This window comes from Erpetoichthys calabaricus, chromosome 18 (assembly GCF_900747795.2).
Source record: "Erpetoichthys calabaricus chromosome 18, fErpCal1.3, whole genome shotgun sequence".
Taxonomy (NCBI): domain Eukaryota; kingdom Metazoa; phylum Chordata; class Cladistia; order Polypteriformes; family Polypteridae; genus Erpetoichthys; species Erpetoichthys calabaricus.
In genome coordinates, this window is record NC_041411.2 from 29,267,367 (window position 1) to 29,293,565 (window position 26,199).

The 26,199-nt window shown below is 40.5% G+C and overlaps 1 protein-coding gene across 1 annotated transcript; it reads left to right on the forward strand.

Moving 5' to 3' along the window:
• Nucleotides 1-5,287: 5,287 nt before the first annotated feature.
• Nucleotides 5,288-26,199, forward strand: tlr9 (toll-like receptor 9). The gene is made up of 2 exons (XM_028824602.2): nucleotides 5,288-5,582; nucleotides 22,897-26,199. Exons 1-2 carry the CDS (start codon nucleotides 5,577-5,579, stop codon nucleotides 26,008-26,010), a joined length of 3,120 nt encoding a protein of 1,039 aa, XP_028680435.1. The 5' UTR covers nucleotides 5,288-5,576; the 3' UTR covers nucleotides 26,011-26,199.

Below are 26,199 nucleotides of genomic sequence, written 5' to 3' on the forward strand. Positions count from 1 at the left end.
TATGTAAAATCTGTCCGATTTTCACGAGAGAACTACTTAACAGATTTAGATCAGGTTTTTTTCTATAATTTGCTTGAACTTTGCAGTTGATTTTGCAACTTCTCTCATCGCACTAAGTATCATAGTTTGCTTGCAGTACCGATTTATTTGCGTGAATCTGAGAGAGACGCAGCGGGCTGAGAGGAGGAGTGCGAGACTCTCCTCACTCACGTTCCAGCCTAGGGGCGTTTACCTTACCTCCGCTTAGCTAGTGAACGAGAGAACTACTTAACGGATTTAGATCGGGGTTTTTTCTATAATTTGTTCGAACATTCCAGTTGATTTTGCGACTTCTCTCATCCATCACACTAAGAATCATAGTTCACCTGCAGGAGCGATATATTTGCACTAATCCAAGGGAAGCGTGACGTCAGGAGTGGGGAGCTGGGCAAGGCCCTCCTCACTGTCCTTTATCACTAATACGCGGGTGGAGCCGCGGGGCATGGCTAATAAATCATGAAAATAACAACAACCTTTTCTCTTCGCACAATTTGTTTGGTCTTAAATTGTTTGGTACTGAACACTTGCTCTCCACTGAGTCACTGCCTTAACGTGGTGGAGTGGTTTGCATGATTATTGATGCTGTCAGCAGTTGTGTACTCCTGGCAGGGCCGCAAATAGCCTCAAGGTCAGAGGTGAGGTCATGACTAAGAGTGACTGAAACACCCCGCCATCCTATTAAGGGTCCATCCAAACTGGTTCAACTTCTTGTCATCTCTCATTGTTCTGCACATGGCTTGCATGGAGTCCCAACAGAAAGTGAAACAGTGATTGAAGATTGTGCACCCTCTCTACCATGGATATCAACAATTCCTTTGTGTAGGCTCTTCCTTCCATATATCTACTGTATCTACTGTACCTCATCTGTTTTTCTGTATCAAAGTCCTAGGGGATAGACGAACAGAACTACCATTAGGTGATGGTGCATGCTCTTAGTATCAAACCCACATATATGGCAGCTTTGATGTGATGCCCATTCAGAGGCACACGCAGGACAAGTGCCTTGTCGGTGTCCTAGGAAGCCTTTATTCAAGGATAGCGCTGTCTACCCCTGACAGAAATGGAACAATAAAAAGCTTCCTAAGCAAAGTTTGCCCTATCAGTACTTGTTCAGGCAACTAATGCTGACCACTCACCCTCTACATGGATTTGAAAAACCTCAAAATCTTTCATACATAATTTTGGAATGTTGGCACAATCATGGATTTGGATACTACCGACCAACCAACTTGGAGAACAGCGCTTGTAGCCTCAGAGCACTAAAATGTCTTTCCTGGATGGGGCTGCTCACCTACCAGCATATGGAGAGTGACAGAAATGGACAAATGGATGGACGGCATTGTTGTCGGAGAGCAACGACTGAACAATTATTAGGCACAAATAACTAAATGTGATGTGTCTTCTGTCCCTCATCCCTTATATTGCATTTTCAGATTTTAATAAGTGATAGTTTATTGTGTGCCTGTGTGTCTTTTAATTTTTCTTATGTAAGACAAGTATTTTATTTCTGTGGTGGGCTGGCGCCCTGCCCGGGGTTTGTTTCCTGCCTTGTGCCCTGTGTTGGCTGGGATTGGCTCCAGCAGACCCCCCGTGACCCTGTAGTTAGAATATAGCGGGTTGGTTAATGGATGGATGGAAGTAATTCATTTATGATTTTTTGTTTTAATTTAAGAATAATAGTGTGGGTTGCCGTGGAATAAAAGTAGAAAGTGTAACATTTCCATAATTTTAATATATACGAAAATGAAACAGTTTCATATAAATTCAGACCAAAAGAAGTATTTATAAGTTACATACCACTTCAGGTCCATAAAAAACACAATTCTGCTTCTGCGTTCTCCCTGTTCCTGAATTTCTTTTTTAGGGAATGTGAAATGTTCCTTAAAATATACAGCTCTGTTCAAAACAAAAGCTTTCTAACGTTGATTAATATTAGCATACACTAAAATTAATGTTTATATATTATTAATAACTAGCCATGTGCGCACAACTACGTTGTGCGTGTTAAAGTTGTCTGTGAAGGGCTCCCTGTTTAAACGCGGCTGCCAGTCGTGAACTGGGCCTTCGTCGCACAGTATTATGATTTTTTATAAGGGAAACAAAATTACAAAAGAAAACCCTTGGACATTGATTCGATAGGAACGGCCTACTCGGAATCACTGTCCGGATAGTAATTATGTGGTGGTGGAGGAGCATTTCTGCTTCTCTCCATTCAGTGTCTGTCTCGTTTTCACGACGCTGTTGTTTCCTCTCACGATCTCTTCTCAACCTTTTTCCAATCTCGCAGGTTGCTTTGTGGCAATCCAAAAAGTAAGGAAGAACCAATGCTTCTTTCTTGAACTCCAAATGCCGACTGATGGAAAATCACAGAAGTGTGTCCGACTTATATACTCTGACTGCCGATTCCAAGAAGCGGGTGAACGTTTGATTTGGTGTGTGCCAATGACGGTGGATAGAAACAGAAAAAAACCACAGTCTCGACAACAAAGCAGGTGTCGACGCCAGATCTAAACACAAAGCACGGTGTCAACGCCAGATCTAAACACAAAGAGTGGTATCGACAGTGTTTGTAAAGAAAAGTAACAACCAAGGCAGTGTCAGGGGAACATGAATTCGCGGACAAACAAAGATCAAGATCCAAATGAAGATTATATATAAAGATTAGTTAATTTAAAACACAACAATTTGTTTAGTTTGAATGTCTGTGTTTTGAGGTGTGACTGGAGTACTACAGTCTTCAGTAGTGTAAGCCTGGAGGAGATTCTTAATGCAATGCCTATGTTTTAGCTGTCTCTCTACTGCCATCTAGTGCTTCTTCTTCTAATTCATTCGCGGACAAACAAAGATCAAGATCCAAATGAAGATTATATATAGAGATTGTTAACCTTCCTCTTTGTTCCACGTTGCATACTCTTCTGCATTAGTCTGACAATTTCTACATCTGTTATACAAATGATATTACAGAAAGGTCACAAAACAGAGCAGAAGGTTAAAAATCCAGACATTGAATTGAAGCAAAGAATAATAATAAACAAAAGTAAAATCATCGACTTCCTAGCACATTCACAATGAACTGTCAAGAACTGTGCGAGATCCTCCGGACTTGTAAGGTGGAGGACAGTTTCATCACATGCACAATATATGAGGGAGCAGCATGCAGTATGCGTCGTATGAGCTTTTTAATAAACCTTAACAAACAAACAGAGTATTAGTTAGGGCAGTGGTTCCCAAACTCGGTCCTGGGGACCCCCTGTGGCTGCAGGTTTTAATTCCAACCAGATTCACAATAAGTGATAATAATTGATAATAACTGATCTCATTTACTTAACTGGTCTTTTTTTTCTCGTCTCTTATTCTGCATTCAGAAAAGCACAGCAGTATCATTTTTATATTATAAGACATTTGGAAATATTTCTATTTTGTGCTATAGCTTTGAAAGCTTAAGTCTTTTTTTTTTTATACTTTTCTTAATATATTTCCCTTATTCTGTGTAGTCTGCTCCCTTCATTGTATCCTGATTGTGACAAGTAGAAACAATCAAAGCAGAGAGCTGAGTGAGCAACAAAAAATGATAAATGGCTGCAACTGCTTCGGCGTCAGAGCCAGTAATTAGTCAATAATGGAAAGGCAGATTGGAAATAAGGAGGAACATCAATAAAAAGCAAAAACAAAATTCCACGTATATCTACTTCATTTTTGTTAAAATGTATTAACACACTTACTGTGCTTTTGTAACTTCTTCATTGACCCCAAAACACAGAAACTGGGAAATAACAGCTAACTTTATTAGGCTAGCAGTCCATTTAAAACAGAAGTTGACTAGGAGAAAAACCAGCAGCCCCAGGGGGTTCTCTGGGAACCACTGACTTAGCGGAATGGATCTTTAATTACGAATAGGACCTCTGCTAACTCATATCTGTCATTTGAGTTTTGCTTTTGGTCGCTGACTCATTTTAATTTTTTGACTCACATCTCTTTACTTACCTTATAATTTTTCTTTTGTTTTAACTCTATTGTCTCCCCTTCCTGGCAAGTAATTTTGTCCACACTTTTGGACAGGTCTTTTTTTAGGGTTACTAGACGTCCGGCAAAAGTAGGGCATGTCCTCCTCTTCGGCGTTGTGTCCTCCGTCCGGCAGGCACTGACTTGACCGTGTTATTGGCTGAAATCGCACACTATCATCTATTGCTGGGCACGATGCCAGCGTTGAAAGAACATTTTCCTTGATCAACGCACAGTGGACAATCGAAAGAGTGTCTGTTGACTCTGTCAGAGGAATTCTTCTTACAAAGTACAATTTTAAGAACGTTTCTTGTCCGGAGTTCCACACCATTGTTGCCGGGAACGATGAACTGCTGCAAAAAGTCGACTCGTCTGAAAAAATATGGAATTGTATAGTTATATTATAGCTTTGAATTCTGATGACTTGTTTTGTAACCTATCAAGTTAGTTATTGTTAAAGTTTTTATTGTAACACACTATTTCTTGAATAGAACGGGACGCATTCTCCTTTGTCCTCCTTTATCAGGACTTTGTCCTCCTTTATGACCCTTGGTGTCCTCCTTTGGGTTCGCAGGTATCTGGCAAACCCTAGTCTTTTTTGACCACTGGCCACAGTAGTGGGATGGCGGTTGAGCAGGATTGTTCATAGCACTCCTTTTCAGTCTCAGAGGGTACTGTCCATTCCATGTAAAGGTAACACTTCAGTGCTCCGAGATGTTTATATGTCATTGCAGATCTTCAAGTGCTGTGTATTAGTCTCACATTTATTTTAGTCGGTAATGTGCAGGGTGGTACATATTTCATGAACACTTTCATAGCTAATTCCCACACATTGAAATCAAAATAACAGCAGTGTGAACAACTTCAGTAGATTTTTTTTAGTCTCAATAGCTTGTTTCATGACTTTTGAATGCCATCACTAAAACACGGAGAGAAACCTCTTGTACCTCTAAGCACGTTTTTATTGTCTGAAGAGAATTCACTGAGGTCGGATTTTACCTGTTCCTGTATGTCCAGATGAGTATGAGGATCCTAGCAAAGCCAGACAATGCCTGCCATTGAAATTGTACTGCAAGTGCGGTCTGTTAAAATCATAGACCAAGGTAAGCAGAGTCTGCTTGTCTACTTGAGATGCAAATGCTGGCCATCTCATTTCCTGATATAGCAGCTTACAAAAGGAATTGAAAGAACTCACCAGAAATACAGAGCATTTTACTTCTGCAAATGTAATAACTGTGACCATTAAATGTGCCAGGAGCAGCTGATGAATCATGTGCTGCATGAGCTCCTTGACCAAAATTATTCCTGTCGGATGGGGACTGTTGACAGAGAATCACCAGTGCCCCCCCCCCACCACCTCCAACACAGTCAAAGGGGATACAGCTGGAGTGGAGTGGAGTCTCGTATTGCTGCAGTGCCTCTTAAAGTGGGAGTCTCTAGCTTTCCTGGACAAGCATTGGGAGATTTGTGAAGAAATGCTCAAAGACTGAAAACTGGATATTCGCTGGTCTTTTTTCTACTGCAGGCTCCAGGAAATGCAAGTAGGTGGATCACGCATGGGTTTTGTGATTTAGAAATGGGGCTAGGTGTAGAAGTAATTTTTATTACATTTTTTTAAAGCTGTCGAATGACTTTATATTTAAAGCAAAAGTATTTTTCAACCCCTTTGGCAGATGGATAGTGAAGCTAAAACTCTTTCCGACAAATCAATTTGAAAGTGAATTATGACTCTTTAAGAATGTTTCATGTGGAAGTTGATTTTAAGATCTGTGTTTGAAATGGGAGGGACAGACTGATCAGCTAATGTGTGAGTAGAACCTCTAAGGCCAGTGGCACACAGCCAGTCCCCTAACCGTTCTGTTACTGCTGTTGTGTCTGCCACCGATTTTACCAATTGTCTGGATGGCAGATCTCTCAAGTGGACCAGAGCTGATGTGTCTGTCCTGCTATTTCTGTGGCCATTCAAGGGCGAAACACATCTTGGACAGGCATCTGTCCTTCTGGTATCGTGAAAGCATTCCTGCTGTCAGGGCATAATCCACAGTGCCTGGCAACATGGACACTTGACATAACTGTCCGCAGTCACACAAGGCATTATGGAATACCCAGAAAATGAACTGAAGCCTTTGCCTTGCTGTGATCTGAACATCTGAATGAAGGCCTTTTTTAATAGGTGGCCTGATCAGGAATGGTTACATCTCCATCATGTGGGCTAAAAGTTTCAAAGCCTCCTTGAACAAGCTGTATTACTGGTGACAGGGATAAAAAAATTAATAACTTTTTGTGGAAATATAGAAGTTTTCTATTCCAGAAGATGTTGTCTTTCTTTTTACCATCTGTCTCTCTCTTTCACTCTCTCTCTACATTTATACAGTGTACAGTATGTAATCATATATACTGTATCTGTGTATTGTGTATAGGAACGTTCAAAAAGTTTTCGCACTTTTTTTTAACTCTATTTATTACGAATTTCAAACACAAATAACATCACTTTTCTACATAGTCACCTTCCTTTTACGATTCAATTTTCCCAGCATCGTACCAACTTTTTAATGCCATCAGGAAAAAATGTTTTTGGTTGAGTGCGTAGCCACTGATGCACCGCTGCTTTCACATCAGGGTTCTTTCTTCATTCCTCGTGGTCGTGGCTGTAGCTGGACGTCCAGAGCTCTCTGCTTCCGTCTCACTAGTACGGCCATTTTCGAACACTTCAATCCACTTATAGACAGCTCTACAGGAGAGAACTTTATCCCCATACCGAGCACACATGCGGAGATGAATTTGTGCTCCTGGCACACCTTCTGCCCCCAAAACCGTATAACAGAAAGCTGTTCCTCTTTGGTGCAATTTATAAATTTCGCAGCCATCTTCACCACAGAGTAAAAACTCTTATACTAAACTGTGAGGGCAGCCGGCTTGCCAGACAGAACTAGTCACATGACACTCTCAGACTCGACCAATCATCGTTTCCAACAAAAGTATATAAATACGTGGAAACTTTTTGAACGTTCCTTGTAATAATATACTGTATATATATATATATATATGTGTGTGTGTGTGTTGTTTATATATAATATATATATATATATATATATATATATATATATATATATATATATATATGTGTGTGTGTGTGTGTGTTTACACATGATAGTAATAGACCTATAAACCTATATAAATATACAGTACTGTGCAAAAGTTTTAGGCACTTGTGAAAAAATGCTGAAAAGCAGGAATATTTCCAGAAATAATGCCATGAATAATTTTTATGAATTAATAAACATTCCTAGCAAGTGTAGTAAACAGAAAAAAAGAAACAAATGAAATCAGTATTTCGGGAGATCACCTTTTGCTTTAAAGACAGCAGTAATTCTCTTAGCACGCAGTTTGTGAAGGTCCTCACATGGTTGTTTGCTTGCCACTCTACCACTGCAGACTTTGCCATTCTTCTTGTAAGCCCAGATTTGCTTCATGAAGTTGACATTAGGACTCCATTTAGGCCAGACCAGCTGCTCCAGGATTTCCTGTTCCTCTTTTCACTCCAGGTAGTTTTCTTAAGATCTTGTCTCTGTGTTTGAGGACATTGCCATAGAGCCAAATCAATTTGGGTCCAATCAGACACCTCCCTGTTGGTATTGTATGCTGGGTAAGAATCTGATTGTGCTTCTCAGCAGTGAAGGGTGCATCACTTTTGATCAAATCAGCATCTCTGTTTGCAGTAATGTATCCCCCAACCAGGAGGGCACCTCCCATGTGCTTCACTGTTGCCTGCTGCCATTTGTCAGCACCCAGTCGTTGTGTTGTCTTGCGTAGGTGAGTCGTATGGCTTTATTTCCACCATTGAGGAATGGCTTCTGATCAGACTTTTCTGGACCGTAGATGAGCGTACCAGGGTCCCAGTGGTTTTTGTCAGCTCTGAGCTTGTAGTGGTATTGGACATCTTCCGATTTTAAAGAGAGGTATGCCTGACGTATTTCTCGTTTGCTCAGCCTTGCTCATCTGTTTATGTCCGCTTTGGAAAGGCCTTGTACGATGCAAAGTGACCACCTTGTTTCTTGTAGCTGTGCTCACTTTTGCCAAGTTGTAAGATCTATTGCAATATCCACTTTTCAGTATGGCGGTCTCTTGCCCAGTTTTATTCTCAGTTTCTGTATCAATTAGTCACTTCGGTTGAACCTACAACATGATGTCATTGATCATTAGCACTGCCTGTACACCTAAACAGATTTCAGGCATTTTAACAGGAAAGGTTTCTGATTACTTCCTTAGTTTCTTTCTTTAAAGATATTAAGATATCTTAATGTATTTCTTCATTTTTTGCCAAAGGATTGTTTGGCACTCTAAAATACCTTCTTTTCTATTGACCCACCGATCCAGAAGTCATAAAATAACCATCGAAGACGACAGTGCTGAAGGGCTGCAGTGGCTACAGGTTTTCATTCCAACCGGTCTTCTAATTAGAAGACAGTCCCTGCTGGTAATGAAACTTGGTATTTAACTATATGACTTGTTAGTGCTTTCATCCATCCAAGACAAATTGCAATTAGATTGTAGAGTTTCTTTTTCTGAGAATATTATCCATATGTTTTATTAACCATAAATGATTTGCACTGCAGTATACTATATATCTGCAGTCACAGAAAAAAGTAAGTGTACCGCCTTTGTTGTGGCAGAAACACGCTGCTCAAAGACGGCGCTCGGAGACCTCAGGATGTGCAGGAAGAATGAAGCTTTATTGCGTGAACACACGGTCTCAATTTAAATGAAATGAGCAATTAGCAACTCGGCTACTTTACTTTTATTACAATCAAAAGTTTATCTCACTCACTATCTGACTCCAACTTCCCGTTATTCTGGTCTTGCCTCTAATTAGTTTACCCAATATTTCCCAGCATAATGAGTGTAGCACTCTATCTTATCCATCATGGGCACCTGGCAGGCCCTCTTCCCACCTTGAACCCGTCCAGTTTATGCCACCATTATCTCTAGTTGTCAGCTCACGGGAAGTGGAGTCTGCCTGTCAGCCCCTCTCTCCACATGCCTGACCTTCACTCATGAAATATTGGTGGTTTCCAGCTTGCTAAGAAAAATAAAAATATACAGGGCTGGGCCTTTTTGTGATTTAACCCTTGGTATATTAACATGCACTATAATATAATACTTATTTTCATGTATGCTCACAATTCTCTTTGAATGTGTGCAAATCATCAACTTTAAGAATATACTTTTCTATACTTTATGTTTTTAAATATCAGGATATAATTAACAATTGTCTAGTCTGTACCAAGAACTAGAATTAGATAAATCTAACTTCAAGTGACAAACACATATAACAGATTTTACTTTGCCTTTATTTATTCATTAAAATATAAGCCATTGGGTGTCAGTCATTTGTGAAAAGTCCACCCTTAGTGCTTCCACATTATTGAAGAAGGTGATTGGAGCCAAGTGCTGCTAATCCAATACTTTGACGACCTGAAGTTAAAGACGTTACTCCCTCCACCTTCATTTAAAACAGAACCTTGACCAGTTTGGTCTTTTGCATGCAGGTTTTTGGTAACACGGTGCACATCTACAAAGATCTCAGGAAGCAATAGCTACTGTTTATCAATGTTGACAGGGTTGTCTGAGCAAGGATTATTAGCAAATGGGGAACTTTCAAGGCAGCTGACAATCGTTCCAGGAGTGGGCGTCTCAGCAAATTCACCCAATAAGCAGACTGTTTTACACTCTGAAAAAATTGCAAAGAACCCAAAATCCCCCACCAGATACCTCAAGGCATCTGTCGGCATGATTTGAGTTATAGTTTATGGCTCAACCTCGGGGTGGTCCTAGAGGATCATAGTGGCTGCAGGCTTTTGCTTCAACCAGTTTAATTATAAATTAAATAATAAATATAAATTAATAACATAAATTATTATATGCCAACTGCTGTGTTTTGGTTTGTGTATTGTGACGCGTGAGTCGGTGTCTTGTACCCCAAAGACGAGGCGGAGTCTCAGTACTTTAGCAAAACCAGCTTTATTCAAGTCGAAACAGGAACAGCATAGTTATTTATTGTAGCGGGATCTACTACTCTATTATACATGGACGCAGCAAGTAGACAGGGTCAGGGCCGGGTCAGTGGCCAAGTTATAATGCTTCCTGCATCATCTATTGGGCAATCGGCTCTTTGTGTGTGGCTGCGGTCAGCTTGTAGATGTTTCGGTAATGGACAAGCAACCCTCAACAGACACAGCAGTCCCATTGGGGAGGGTCTCAAAAGAGTTCAAAAGTCTCACCCTATAATGGGATGTTCTGCTCCTTATGCGTTGCAATATTAACAGACCTGGAGCCAAGAGCAGTGTTGGGGAACCAGTGGGCCCCAATTTAATCCAAAGGAAAGGTGGGAAAAGGATCTAAAATAAATAGCAAGGGTGCTTAAACAAGAAAAGAAAGCTGTGCATCTGAGTGTTCTGCTTCAGTTGTTGGTGGTTAACAAACTGACTGCCTCCATGTGGTCCCCGTTGGTTTTGTAGCACTGATTCCCATCCTAATGACATGAACCCAGAAGTGACTTCACTCACCTTCTGTTCAAGGTTTCCCTGAGCTATAGATGGAAAGAGAGACTGTGTTAACATGAGTGCCACTTCTCGGCCCAGGTGGTTGTGCTTACCTGCGTAGAGCGTTAAGGATGCTTCCTAATCTCACGTGCCTGAAAATGTGTTCCGATTCTGAAATTTCTTCCCACTTATACTTTATTGCTATTGTAAAAAATCAATCAAATTGACTGGGAGAGATAAGAACCCTTAAGTTCTGCAGCTTTTTCCATTTTATTTTTCTACTTTCTTGTAAAAAGAAGCTAGTTAGTGCAAAAATGACACCAATTATTGCTTGAAGCTCACAATGAATTACCTTTAAATAAAAAGAAACAAGTAAAATCTGAACATTCTTCATAAGCAAGTGAATGAAAACGAAGTAAATATAAATATATATACAGTACACTATATTTATAAAAAATCTTGGGTCGAGACGTGATTATCTTGGAAAGACACTTTGAAGTCCCGCCAGACTAGTTGCACGTCACGCCCTAATTACAAACAATTTCTCGGAGACACTTTAACGTCCCGTGAGACAAGGAAGTGAGACAAAAGGACAGACAGCTGCTGTACAGGCTTTTAAATGATTGTCGTGCAGCACGACATGCAGATCACGCAGCTCGGTAGCAGCTAGCAGCAAGCCAGCAGCTAATCCGTCCGCATCTCCTTAGCGTGCGTTCAGCACCCCCATTCACAATGGTGAGTGGCAGAGACGCAAAGTGGCTAGCGTGAAGCGTGCCCCCCAGGGCGGGGGTTGTGGGGTGGGCGAGCGAAGCGAGTAGGGGGCACAGCTCCCTAGTATATATATGTATATATATATATATATACAAAAAAAGATGTAAGCAGAAAGTCCCTGTCTAAATTACCAAAAGAAGAGAAAGTCACATTACTACTAATTTCTAAAATTGCAGACAAACAGCTAGAGTGATCCATTTGAGTAAATGAGAAGATCAATTTACAAGATTGCCATTAAGTTAAGAAATTAGTTGGAGTGAAAACTTGCATTCGCTGCTCTCCGACTCCAGCACTTGAGAATCACATTCTTTAATCAGCAGAATGACATCAGCAGCTTGACATCTGTCACTTTTTCAGTGGCTAATACATTAATAAAATCACACTCCGATACACCAGCTGTGAGGTTTAAACTATGCAGGGGATTGGATTAGATAAACTTTATTAATCCAAGAAGAAATTTAGATACATAAAGGAGCAGAAACTAAAAAACAAGGATTCAGAATCACTGGATAAATAATACAATCAATAATTAACAAACAATTATTGTACACCAATTGTAAAATTAACTTTAAAGAGTGTCAGCATTTAGTTTGGGATGTCAGGAGGAAGTATTGAATTGCCTGATAACATCAAGAAAAAAAGATCCCCTGGAATGAGTCTGTAGCTTAAAGTTCTTCATGAGGGCGCCACCTGGAGAGGAAGGAGAGGATTTTTCATGATGACATCCAATTTTACCACCATCTTCTTTTCCATAGCAGTTTCCAGTGTGTCCAGGATTTGTCCTGTGATGAAGCAGACTATCCTGATAAGTTTATTTAGGCATCATCCATCTTTTAAGCTCAAGTTGCTTTCCCAATAAACCACAGCATAGAACAGCACACTGACTACTATGGACTGTTAGAATATTTCCAGCAGCTTGCTGCAAACATCAAAAGACCTGACTCTCCTTAGCAAGTACAGTTTGCTATGGCCCTTCTCATACAGCGCTACTGTATTGTTAGTCCAGTTTGTTGTTTGTGTGGACCCCCAGGTACTTGGAGCTCTGCACCACTCCCACCTCCTCCCCCTGATGGCGACTGGTCTCAGAGGCTCCTTGGCATGCCAGAAGTCCACCACCAGCTCTTTTGTCTTACTGATTTTGAGTTGCAGATGGTTCTACTGCACCACAAGACAAAGTCCTCTGCAGACCTCTTGTACTCTGACTTAATACAGTCTATAATGGACGAGTCATCTGAAAAGTTCTGTAGGTGGCAAGTACTGGTATTGTACTGGAAGTCTTTTGTTTAGAGGGTAAACAGGAAGGGGGGCAGGACAGTCCTCTTTGGTGCTCTAGTATTACACACCAACATTTCTGATAAATAGTCAGCCTCACAAACTACTATCTTTTGCTTATGTGTAGTCCATGATAAAGGATATTGTGGGGGCATCAAGATGCAAAGCCCTGAGCTTTTTTCCCAAGTTGTTGAGGCAGAATGGTATTAAAGGCACAAGAAAAATCAAAGAACATTATCTTGACTGTGGTGCCAGCTTTGTCCAGGTGGGAATAGGCTCTGTGAAACATGTTGATCAGAGCATCCTCCATACCTATGTGCCTGATAGGCAAACTGCAGAGGATGCAGATCTTCTAAAATCAGGGATTGTAGCTGTTTTAGGACCAGCCTCTCAAAGGGCTTCATGATGTATGAAGTAAAAGTAACTGGTCTGAAGTCATTAGAATCACTGAAATGCCCTTTCTTTGGCACTGGAACCACCCAGGATGTTTTCCACAGCTGGGGAATCTTCAGCAACCCAGGGAAAGGGAGACCACAGAGCTGGCTGGCCCATGATTTCAGCACCCTGGGGCTGATTCCATCCAGCCCTGAAGTCTTGTTTACAGTATATAGATTTATTTACAGCTCTGTCCTTACTTGATCAGCGGACATACAAAGTCCAGGAAGTGAAGGGGTGCCGGTGAGCAAAAGTGTAATGTTTGGCATTTGGATTAAGTGTTATAAAATACACACTGATAATGTTGTTAGTTACAGTGTTGTAAAAAGGCTATTATGTTGTGAGGCTGAGGTGAGGCCCATTACTACAGTTCTTTTTTGAGCCCTGACATCTACTACGGCACCCCTAATCCAAATAGCTCAGCTGCTTTCTTTCTGAATTTCAAACCAGTGAATGTCCACTCCAAATGTCTGACTTCCTTTGCTTTTGTACTGCGTAAAACTGGTCAGTTTTGATCACCCTTTCCAATCTCTCAATACCCCTTGAAAATTGCCCAAAACATTTCACTGTACTCTGTATAAGGGTGTAAAGGCCATATCACATGACATGACTTTTACAGCAATTTTCAGTCAACACCTTTATTTACATAATCTTAGTGAGTCGGAGGCAGTTGGTGGCAGGCTCTCATGTAGACAGTCGCATAATTTGACATACCCCGCAACTCTGTCCAACTAATCCTGTTTGATTCTGTCTTTATTTGTGTGCATGACCTGAAAATGTTCCTCTAGAATTCTAATTCTAATTTATAATGTTGCATATTATACAACAACAAGGAAAATGGAATATGTAGGCTTTGGACCTCACAAAACAGAAGAGAAGCTTGTCTGTCTGATGTCTCATGTTTCATGCACCATGGCAAAATGGAAAAGAAAAAAAAGAAAGGACTGAGATTGCGGTTGAAGTTCTTGTACTTGTTAACCGTTCATACATTGCCACCAGGCAGCGCGTTATTGGCAATAAGGTAAAGGAGTAATCATTAATGTGCTGGAAAGTCATCATGTGATCGGTAAATGTGACATGGCCAGCAAATAACTCTCGTTTTATGGATATTGTCTAGTGACAAGATCAGCCACTGTGACCAGTAAATCTGACATACTCCATAACTAGAAGTTGGGTAATGTGAAATTGGCTTAAGCTGATATTTCTATCGTACTCAAGATAGTAGCAGGATAAGTGTTCCTTATGTTAAAACCTCTCAACAGGGGCCTCATTTATAAAACTTTCCATGGATTTGAGCATGAAAATGTGCTTATGCCAACAAAAACAGGAAAATGCATACACCAAAAAATTATAAAACCTGACAGGCACACATTTCTACACAATTTACCCTTGTCAGGAGCATGTTATGTTTTATGTAAATGCATCCACACAATACGAAAACTGGATGTAGTGCCTCGCCAGTCCGTTAGTGGGTTTCAGCATAGTGGGCATGGTGGAGTAAAGCTTGGCTGTGATATTTCTGACCTGTCAGCCAGTTCCCTGAGAAGTGACAAAACGTAGCCGATATAAACTGAAGGAAAAACCAAAAACGTTATACAGTGCAAATACGCAGCATTGGCCCAGTATGGTACACTGCAGAGTAACAACAAATTGAACCAGCAAAGAGTAACTAGAAAATACAGGAAAGTGACGTTTTTTTGTTTTTGTGGAGAACAGAAAATGACATCCCCATTAAGGAAATCATGCAATAAAAGTAAATCAGTACAACAAAATCATTAGTAAAAGTGATGAGAACGTAAGAGGAAACTGTCTTTGAGCCGTCTCTAGATTTTGTCCTAATTCTAGGGCTGTCAGCGTTACCTGATGTCCCTGTATGCATTGTGGAATGGAAATTTTCAGTTTACAGATAACTGTCCTTTTTATATTATAAGAAAATGTGTACTTGACAGTTTTCAGAAACTGTATATGTGACCTTTAACATATATTACTGATGCTGACCTGTGTGAGCAGTTCAAAAGAATCTGACTTTACCAGAAAGCTGCCTTTACCAGTACTGTATTTTTATAAACTGTTCTTCCTGTTTTACGAATAAGCTAAGCTATGAACTCATCTGTAACTGCCGTCTATTTTAAGCCCTAAAAGGCTCATGCATTAATCTGCCTTTATACGAACTTGTAAAGTTTGCACACAATCAGCTGATATAAAAGAGCTGAACTCTTTCCTGTCAGCGCGCATGCTACTGACACTCCAGTCTAGGTATGCAACAATAAAAGAAAGCTTATGAACATTTCTTCTGGTGTGAGACTCTGACTCCTTCCATTTTACGGGTCAACAATTCTTTCTTCCACAGCATGGTAGCTGATGGAGCTACTGGGACCGAACTGAACTTAAGGCTGCTGGCTATGGCCTCTGAGTGCCTGGGGAAGATAAAGGTAGAAATCCAGACGAGGATGGGGAGCCTTCAGCAAGTGTGGGTGTTTTTATGAGTGTTAATGGCGTGGGCACTGCTGAAACCACTGGATTTGGAAGGTGCCATAATAATGCGGTGAGTGGCAGTGGTCCCCTATTTTTAACAAGTGGGCTGCAGTGAATTGAAGAAGTTTACTAAAACCAAAGCTTTTGGATGAGTCACAGGGCAAACTACCACATATGGACGAACCCAACAAGGAGTCAGTTTGTTCCAGCCGTGGGAAGAGTCTTCAATTAAGACTTAATCTCCTAGTTTGTAATGCATAAACCTCATGTGATGGTCATGAAACTGCTTTTGCCGGTGTTGTGCTCTGTCTCAAAACACAGATGCTACCTGAAAAGCTTGATTTAGCGTTCAAGAGGAATTTACCAGTGATCAGCTGTCAGGTTCTGTAGTATTAAAGATACAAATACCAGATCATCTATTCAAGTGGAAGTGAGTCTTTAATTGTTACCATATTGAGATGTCGATAATCTACAGAAAAGCAGTATGTGCCATCTTTGTTACATAATAAGACCACAGGAGCTGACCAAGAACTGTGGGACTCTTTAGCAATGTTATTTTTAGAGAGTTTTGTAATCTCCTGCTGTAGCAAAGCTTGTATTAGACATGATGCACGATAAAATAGAAGTTCAACATGCACATCATTACCTGCTCTGATGTGATGTTTGACTAATTTAGTTTTGCCAGAGTTATGTCAGTTAGGACTGAAAATGTTGTGAAAGTTACATAATAGATACTCCAGTTGAGTTTTCTCTGTTACAGATAAACTATCATCCAGTTGTACATCAGTAAGTGTTGCATCTGAAGTAAACAGAGAGGTGACAGCTGACAGCTATCCTTCGTGAAGGTGGCCCATGATAGAAAACAAAAGGCCCAAATGGCAACCTACCTCAAAGGATACAGGCTGCTCTGAGGGGTTGACACGTGTCAAACATCTGGAATTAGAGCTTTAAGAGAGGGTTTTAGCTACTTCAGGTTCTTCAGAGAAGGCCAGATGTGGTTCTAGAATACCAAGATATTGACTGTGATAGTAGATACCAGGTCCATTACCTTGTAGGGCAACAGCAATTGTGATTTTTGACATTGGTGAGAACATTATAACTGAGGCCACTACTGGTATGTTGAGAAAACGGGTAAGATATTGTCATAAAGCACCATACAACAGTCAGTTAGATCAATTGTCACATGATGTATAGTGAGAACGTCCCATCCTAAAAGAGCAGGGTGGCTTGCTGTGTATGTGACATGGAATATTTGCCTAGGCGGTCTCGTGGCCTGGGACCCTTGCAGATTTTGTTTTTTTCTCCAGCCGTCTGGAGTTTTTCTTTTGTTTTTTCTGTCCTGGCTACATCGGACCTTACTTTATTCTTTGTTAATTAGTATTGCCTAATTTTTCTATTTTTTCTATTTTTCTTTCTTCAAATTGTAAAGCACTTTGAGCTACATCATTTGTATGAAAACGTGCTATATACATAAATGTTGTTGTTGTTGTATTTGAGATAGAGAGTAATGCGCAACATCTAAAGGAGCCATAATGGCACTGTACATGTCTAGAAAATGTCAGGTCACAGATGAAGCAAGAGTGAAAGATTTAACAAGAGGCCGAGACTGTAACAAAGGAACTGACCTATGCCATTCATCCGTAATTATAGAAATACTAGACCAAGTATCAAAAAGTATTCGTCCAAAATAATTTGATTAAAAGGTGTAGGACTTGATGCACCATTCAAGTTGTCGGTACACACGGGTATTTGGTCCTCAATATCAGTGGCTAGTAGTTTCCATGAAAGTCTCTTTGAGACGAGGTGTTGTCATCAGCCGCTGAAGCAAACAGCACATATCGTCATTGTGAGGCTGGCGATAATGTGGATTCTGTTCATTGGTTCGTGTTGGAGAAGGGCTACAAGGATGTCCAGTTTGTTGGTGGTGGTGTTAAATGAGACAAGTATTCTTCCTCAAAGTTTTTTTTTAGCGGGTAGCCCTAGGATAAAGTCTGATGAGTGAAATGATGTTGATAGCATGATGGGAAGAACAGTTATCCCTTTCATGATAATAAAGCAGGAGAACTAGAGTGGTAACGTGGTGAAGAATGGTCCTCATGGATTTTGTGAACCACTAATAAGGCCTCACCTTTTTTGCCACTTCTGTGCGCAGCGGCAATCATAACACTTCACTGTGATTTTTCTTATGCACATTGAGCCTTGGCTGTTTGTGTTCTGACTTTCTGGTTCTGACTCTCTGCTTGTTACCTTGGTTACGACTCATTTTCCAATTTGTTTTCTAACTAAATTCTGCCGCTGTCCCATGCGGTCACCACAACTGCCCGATTTTCAGAATAGTATTTACAGCTATAAAACATTAATATATGTTAAAGCAAAACCAGAATTAAGGTAAAGGGTGCAATCTTCTATTTAAAAACACAGCAGTTATTGCCTGATGAGCCTGAGTCATTGTGTAACACATAGAAATTAGGTGAACATGATGAAAAATGAAAGCTACCAGATCAAGTCAAGCCATAGTTCTTTTAAAAGCACAATGATCATTAACACATAAACTTAAGAAACAGAAAAGAACATAAATATGATAGAAACATGAGCTAAAGCACCATCAAAGCATAGGAAATAATGCTTCCTTAAATTATTTAAGAACAAGATGATAGCTGTGTGCATTCTACATTAAGCACCCCCTAGCAAATTAAAGTTGCTGCATGTTGTAACACTACTGCCTTGAAAAAGGCAATAAAAACGGTACATCTCATGACTCCCACAGAGTTAAATGGCCGGTAATTTCTCTTTATGTTACACTGTCAGCTTGGCGCAGTGAGACTTTTGAGATCGACCTCTTTAATACGGTAGCTTAGACGGGCAGTGGGTGCCATTTGCTTTACAAGTTCATGTTGAGGGTGTGTTTGTATGATAACATGGCAGATGGTCATCACACTAATAGATGATTTCACCTTCTTAATTTCTGCCATGTGAATCCAACACAACATAAACACTCATCTGTCCAGTGCATTCTAACTCAGTTTTGTATTTCACCACTGCAGGAAGGAATAAAAACAGCAGGTTTGGTAGTTGGCATTTATTTCTCAGCATATCAGTGCTTACTGGTTACATTATTTTTGTTTCGAGTCACAATTGTTTGTGTATTATAAATGATATTCCTCCTAATGCTTGTTTATGTTGAATTAACATTTATAAATATTTTTGTAACTCTGAGCTGTATGGTGTGATGCAAATGGAATGGAAGGACCGGGAAAGAGAGGATCACTGAGCAATATCTCTCCTGGGACACTAAAGGGCAGCCCTCCTGGGTGGCTGCGGCACCACAGATTCCTGCAGGGCACACTGGGAGCTGGAGTTGGAAAGAGTGAGGTGGGAGAGGAGTGGAGGTGCCAGAGAAAGAGAGAAAGAAGAAAGGAAAAGGAACTGAGCATTACTTTTGTACTGTGCTCTGTAGTGGGGAGCGGGGAAAAGCACTGCCCCATGAGAAATAAACGTGTGTTGCCTTGGACTTGTGTCTCTGTGCCACTTGTAGAATACCGGGGGCATACAGCTCCCTAAACCTGCACACAGACAGGCTCCTTTTACTCAGCACCTGGGAGTGCTCCAGGTGGTTCATTGGTGTTACCTAGAATTACTCCCAGGTGTGGTGGAAGTCCATGATAGGCCTCTGGAGCTCCATGTGGTGGTCCCCAAGGAGTTCAACAGGGCTGCACAAACTCCAGCTCCCAGCGTGCCCTGCAGGAATTTGTGGTGCCACAGCTGCCTAGGTGAACTGCCCTCTAGCATCCCAGGGGTGGTATTGCCCCAGGGATCCTCTTTCCCCTGGTCCTTTCATTCCATTGAAGTCCCGGCCAGGTAATGGCCCTGGCCACCTGTCACAATGGAAATAAACAGTTGAAAATCTGCAGGGAAGCAAACCACAGAGGCTGGATTTGTGTATAAGGTGCCACATGGTAGGTTGGGATTGCAAAAAAAAATGAGAACATGGACAGCACTGTTAGGAAAGCTCACAAAGACAGCGATAACTTTGAGGAGCTTGAGGTAATTCACTGTGTGTCTGTTGAGGGCAATAGAGAGAGACAGTCCGGTCCTCATTAGAAAAGATTTAATTAAATGATCTTTCCAAGGGCCAATACTGTTGTTTGTGTCGGTGTGTCAGTCCTTCAACCACAGCACTAATACATTTTATCTGTTAATGAAGATGAATGTTGGAGCAAGTCAAAGATGTAATTGTATTAAGTTGTGTTTTATTAATAGTATAATGAAATATTCGGTCAATGAAATAAAGAATCACAATGGTTTAAAATGCTATATTTTAGTACAGAGTGTTCATAGTTACTGCACTGTTTATTGAGATTGAACGTGAAGGTAACATGACATTTGGTTAGAGGCACTGGCTCTGTTTCAACTGAAATTTCACCACCCCCTCACAATTTCATATGCCCCCAGTAGGTTTTTCCCCTACAACTAGCCCTGCCTCAAGCCATCTTACAAAACATTTCGTCAGTCTATAAATGTCTGTTATCTATAAAGTCAGGTATGTGCAGATAGTTTGAAAACAGCAGGTACTGACTGCCTGAAATAAAACAATCAGTCCGTATTTGCTGCTTTGATCATAAAGTTAGCTTCTATAAGGGGGCTATGCAGAAATTCAGATTCAACAACAAAGTACAAATGGCCCAAAAGTACCACTTAGATTAAAAGGGGCCGGTGCTCAGGTACCCTCATGTCCACTAACATCCCTGCTGTTCCTTTCTAAATTCTGCTCCATTAAAGAACTGTTGACATAAATGCACAGTAACACCCTGTCTGCGTTGTCTATCGATTCATCAATGGCTACAGATATATGATATACAGTATATCAACCTGACTGACACCTTCTGTTACTTAGTTATGAGACAATGTCTTCAGGGATAATTAAGAGAGACAAGAAAAGACCAGGAGATAGTAAAGCAAAATGAGAATCGTAGTTAGGGCCAGGCCAGGTCAAAACCAGAAATCAAAAAGAAACACCAGCGAACATAGAACATGGACAAACAAGGAATCAAAGTCAAAGTCGGAAAGGAGAACAAAAAATTAAATGAAACCTATCCCTTAGTGTTGTGGTGTGCAAAGTCTGTAAATTTTGGTTTATATTTTCATTACATTTTGCTCAAGATAAAACAACAGATGAACTTCAATACAGGTCACTTGCATGGACGGTTAACATTAAAGGTAATCTGTTTTCCTGAATTGTATTAGTAATCAAAGCACAGTGACATCTGTTGCACCAGGACTAAATTGGTTTACAGCTTGGGAAATGAAGACATTCCATGAAGCTGTATCTGATTACTTTACAGCCTGCTAACAGAAGGAGATGCTGTGGGACTAGAAATTGTCAAACCAGTTTACAGCTTGAGACAGGAGATTGGTAAAACATCAGAAACTGTATTGCTTGGGAAAAAAGACACACTTGAACTGATGAAAGAGTTTGAGTGAATTCATTCATCATATTGCCAGCCAGCCAATCAGGTGCATGTGGCAATAAAATCTTGCGAAACTCCTGTAGCATTTTAAAATAAATATGATGGACTAAACGAAGAGAACAGAGTGACAGAAGAAGAGAACAAAGAAACATCAGAAGAGGGCGAGAGCGACGTCAGAAGAAGGCACTGGCAACTTGCGGTCGTTTCCATTTGATCGTTGGCAAAACATCTCATGAACAACTTCGAGTGCTAGATCAATGTCACCCTGGGACATTCATCCTTGACATCTTTACTTTTTCATAAGCTTTTTCTAAAGACTATATATGTATCCAGACTTTACTATCAATCTTATTTTCTATTATTTTTTGTTCTATTTGGTATTACAGTAATCCCTCACTTATCGCGGGAGATAGGTTCCAAGGCCGACCGCGATAACTGAATTTCCGCGAAGTAGGGACACTATATTTATTTAATTATTTAACGTGTATTTGGACGTTTTTAAACCCTCCCTGTATTGTTTACAACCCACCATTTATTTACTCTATTAAAAACAGGGACAACTGCTAAGCAATATGAAATCGGTAGATAAGTTTACACTTACTGTATAACGAAGTACACGTAGCAGCTTGTAGGCGGTCATGACGTCGTCGACCTTGTTGCAAAGATTCCTAAAGCAGATTCCATCCAGACTACTGCCTTATCACGTCCACTTGCAACTCGTTTTGCACCCTGGTTAAAGGACACTGCCGCCGTAGATCTTATATGCTTTTCCTCCTTTTTAAATAAAGAGAATCGATGTCCTGCAGCGGTGTAGCTGTTCCCTTCCTTCAACATATCCAAAACTTTGACCTTTTCTGCAATCATTTGCATCTTCTGTTGGTGCTTGGACACGGCCCCTGAAGCATTAGCACGTTAATGATGAATGAGTGAGATGAGACTTCCTGGTTAATGCAACACTCCGTCGCTGAGCCAATCAGCAGCACACAGGAACTTAACTGCGTGCTCTGATTGGGTAGCTTCTCAGCCATCCGCCAATAGCATCTCTTGTATGAAATCAACTGGGCAAACCAACTGAGGAAGCAAGTAAAAAGACCCATTGTCCGCAGAAACCCGTGAAGCAGCGAAAAATCCGCGTTATGTATTTAGATATGCTTACATATAAAATCCGCGAAGTCGTGAATCCGCGAAAAGTGAACCGTGAAGTAGCGAGGGATTACTGTATTCATGTAATAAATACCATACTGCTTTTAACTTTCTTTGCTTTGGCTTCATGTCTAGAGTAATTGAAGTAATAAAGTAGATATTTTTAAAGCACCTGGAGCAGCAGGAAGTTTGCTATACGCTCCGTGCTGAGAGGTTTTTTTAAGGGCTGAGGGTATGAGCTCCACCCAATAGTAGGGAACAGGACGTAAAGTAAGGCATTCTTGGTTGATAAATGGCCTATAGCCAAGGATGTTGAGCCTTTGTATGTTTGAATATATTCCTAGAGAATAAAGTAATATTTACTTCTTAGATATATTTAAACATCGTATGTTGATATTTAAACATCTTATGTTGTTCGTGCCGATAATAAGTATGCCTCTTGAAATGCTAAGAGAATGACGAGTTGTGTTATTCATACGCCACTTTTGTGGTTAAAAGTGCTAGAGATTAACCAGCTGTGTGTGTGTCATTCATAGGGCATTGTTGAGTTTTTGTGTGTATGTGTATATTTACAAAACAGATTTGTCTTTAATTTGCCTCTTTCTATCGATGTTGACACAACATTTTCATACAAGTAAGATAAAAGTTAGAATCTTTAATGAAGTTTAACCTTGATTAATAAATATTGTTTTTATGGATTAAAATTTATTTTGTTGCATTCTCTAAAACTTTTCTGCTCTTGTTTTTAGGCTAAAATGAGGCATCTGCCTTCATCCACTTGGTTTCTTGTCAGTATTTTTCTGCCTCTTCACCACACCATTGTTCCTCAGTTCTACCCCTGTGATGACAGTCTAAATTCCACCGTCGTTGACTGCAGTGAAAGGCACTTAAGAAAAGTCCCTACGATAAATTCAAACAATGTGATCTCCTTGAACCTGGACGGTAATGATATCCATCTGGTAAAGAACAATGACTTCTGGGATCTTCCAAGCCTCTCCGATGTTAGCATTGCAGGGAACTGCCTTCCCCAGGCACTAAGGTCTTTAAAGATACCAAACTGCAAAATGGTGATTGAGCGGAATGCCTTTGTTAAGCTGAAACGTCTGATGAACCTTAACCTGTCTGGTAACAGTCTTACATCACTCCCAAAATTCCCAGAAAGTCTGGTCTCATTATACTTGGAGCGCAACCACATTTTCCATCTTCAATATTCTAACTTTTCTGGCCTCAGCAGACTTGAACTCCTCTATCTAGGACAGAACTGCTACTATGCCAATCCTTGTCAAACAAGTTTCTTCATGGAGGAGGACACAATGAGGGATCTGAAGAATCTACATAATCTGTCTCTTATCTTTAACAATATTACTGCAGTTCCTCAAAATCTTCCGAACAATCTGGAGATGCTGGACCTTCGAGAGAACAAGATTGAACGAATCACCTTTGAAGATTTTGCAAACCTCACCAACCTCAGGTACTTGAATCTTGAGTGGAACTGTCAAAGGTGTGACCATGCAGCACAACCTTGCTTCCCTTGCCCCAACAATGCTTCCATGAAGATTGATTCCAATACATTTCAAAACCAGGAAAATCTGCATTACCTCAGTCTGCGGGGAAACTCTCTGCGAACTGTGCCCAATGGCCTTTTTGATCCTCTAGTCAAACTTTCTCGTCTAGAACTCTCTGACAACCTTCTAGCTTATGCCATAAGCAATGGAACATTTTTTGAATCCCTGAAGACAGTTAAAATCCTTAGCTTGCTTTACAATTATGAGCCCCTCACAATGTTCCCAACCCTTAATCTTTCTACTTCTTTCAAGTTTATGAGATCTCTGGAAGTGCTGCTTCTCAGTGGTTACTTCTTCCAAACCTTGGAGACTAAAAGTCTGGAACCCATTGCAAACCTGAAAAACCTTGAGAAAATGGAGTTGCGGATGAACTTTATTAACAGAGTGAACCTGAGTGTCTTCAAACAGTTTCCTAAAATGAAAAAAGTGGGTCTTTCCCAGAACATTGTGGCTTTCCCACCATTGTGCTCTCCAGTGACTCATCAGCCTGAACATATGTCCCCAAAGGCCAGGGTTGGCTTGTCTAATGTTGAGCTGCTCCCAAATCAAAATAAACAAGACACTGAACTAAACTGGAACGATGATCAGTTCACAGTCCTATCACCATATCAGTATGAGTATTGTAAGCAAAACCTGACATTTGACTTGTCTCAGAATAACATCATGTCCCTGGAGCCAGGCCTTTTTCAGGGCATGGAGGAAGCCATCTGTGTGGACTTGTCATCTAACTACATCAGCCAGGCTCCAAATGGAAATCAATTTTCTCCACTAAAGAAAGTTCAGTACCTTAACCTTGCATACAATCGGATTGACTTGTATTATGACAATGCATTTCAGGAGCTGAATAACTCTTTGAAAGTGCTTGACCTTACTCACAATGAGTATCACTTTCTAATGCGAGGAATGGGTCATTGTTTTAATTTCATCTTCAATCTTGGTGCTCTTGAACGTTTAAGTTTGGCTGACAACAACATCGGTGTTCGGATTTCCACCATGATATATAGTAACTCTCTCAAGTACCTTTATTTTGGGGGTAACCGTCTAGATCTTATGTGGGATGGCAGTAGTAACCGCTATCTCCATTTTTTTTCCAAGTTATCCCAACTCATCTTCCTGGACCTCAGCAACAATCAAATGAGGTCCTTTCCTCCAGAAGCTCTGACCAATCTCCCTAAGACATTACAGGTTCTTCAAGTCAATAGTAACCATCTGGAATATTTTCCCTGGATAAATCTCAGTAGTCTGGTGAACCTCAACCACCTGAATATCAGCTACAATTTTCTGTCAGTGCTGCCTGATTTATTCACAAGTCTGGGAGAACAACTTTCAGTCCTGGACCTTAGTTACAATAAGATTCAAAACCTCTCTGGAGCTTTTTTTTATAGTACTCCCCAACTTCGTTGGCTGAACCTAAGCCACAACTTCCTCAAGATCCTTGATCCTCAGAACTTTCCCTCTAAGCTTCAAGACAACCTCATTGAATTAGTCATAAATGCCAACCCAATTACCTGCACCTGTGACTCTTCTTGGTTTATTGACTTTCTCAAGAAAACTCATATCAGTCTGCCCCACCTCACCAAAGATATGAAATGTGGATTTCCTCAGTCAAAGTTAGACCAGGATGTTCTGTCCATAGACCCCCGATCTTGTCAGGATGTCTATGGCAATTGTGCATTCATGTCTAGCTTTCTTTTGACCCTTACGTTCATTTGTCTACCACTTATAAAAAAGATTTTTGGTTGGGATTTCTGGTATGTTTTCCATGTGATATGGGCAGGGCTGAAGGGCTACTCCTCACTCCCCACATTCAATAGTGAGTACGATGCATTTGTAACCTTTGACTCAAACAAAAAAGCAGTTGCAGACTGGGTTTACAATGAATTGAGGGTAAACTTGGAAGAGAAAGGAAGGAAGAGGTTCAAGTTGTGCCTGGAAGAACGGGATTGGATTGTGGGTTCATCCTACATACAGAACTTGTGTGATGCTGTCTATAAGAGTAAGAAAACTGTCTTTGTGTTGACCAATGGACAATCAGTGAGTGGAGTGGCACGGCAAGCCTTCTTCATGGCACAGCAGCGACTCCTGGATGAGAAGCTAGATGTTGTTGTATTGGTCCTTCTGAATGAGGCCATTCATAAATCCAAATATTTACAAATGAGGAAAATGCTCTGCAGAAAGACAGTACTTCGCTGGCCAAAAAATCCCCATGCACAGCCATTTTTCTGGGACCAGATGAAAAATGTACTCTCTTCAGAAAATCACCACTACTATGACCATAACTTCAGTGAGGTTATGTGAAAGAGCGATAGAAAGTTATTTAAGTCCCACCCTCTTGTTAGTAAGACATTATCCCACTGTAGGTGCATGCCCTCATTTAGGCTTTTGAACTCTCACTTTCCAGATACATCGTAATGAATTTTCTGTTTGTTTTAAATTTTGTAAAATGTCAAGGTGGCAAAGCAATAAAGAAAGAGCTCTTTGTATTTA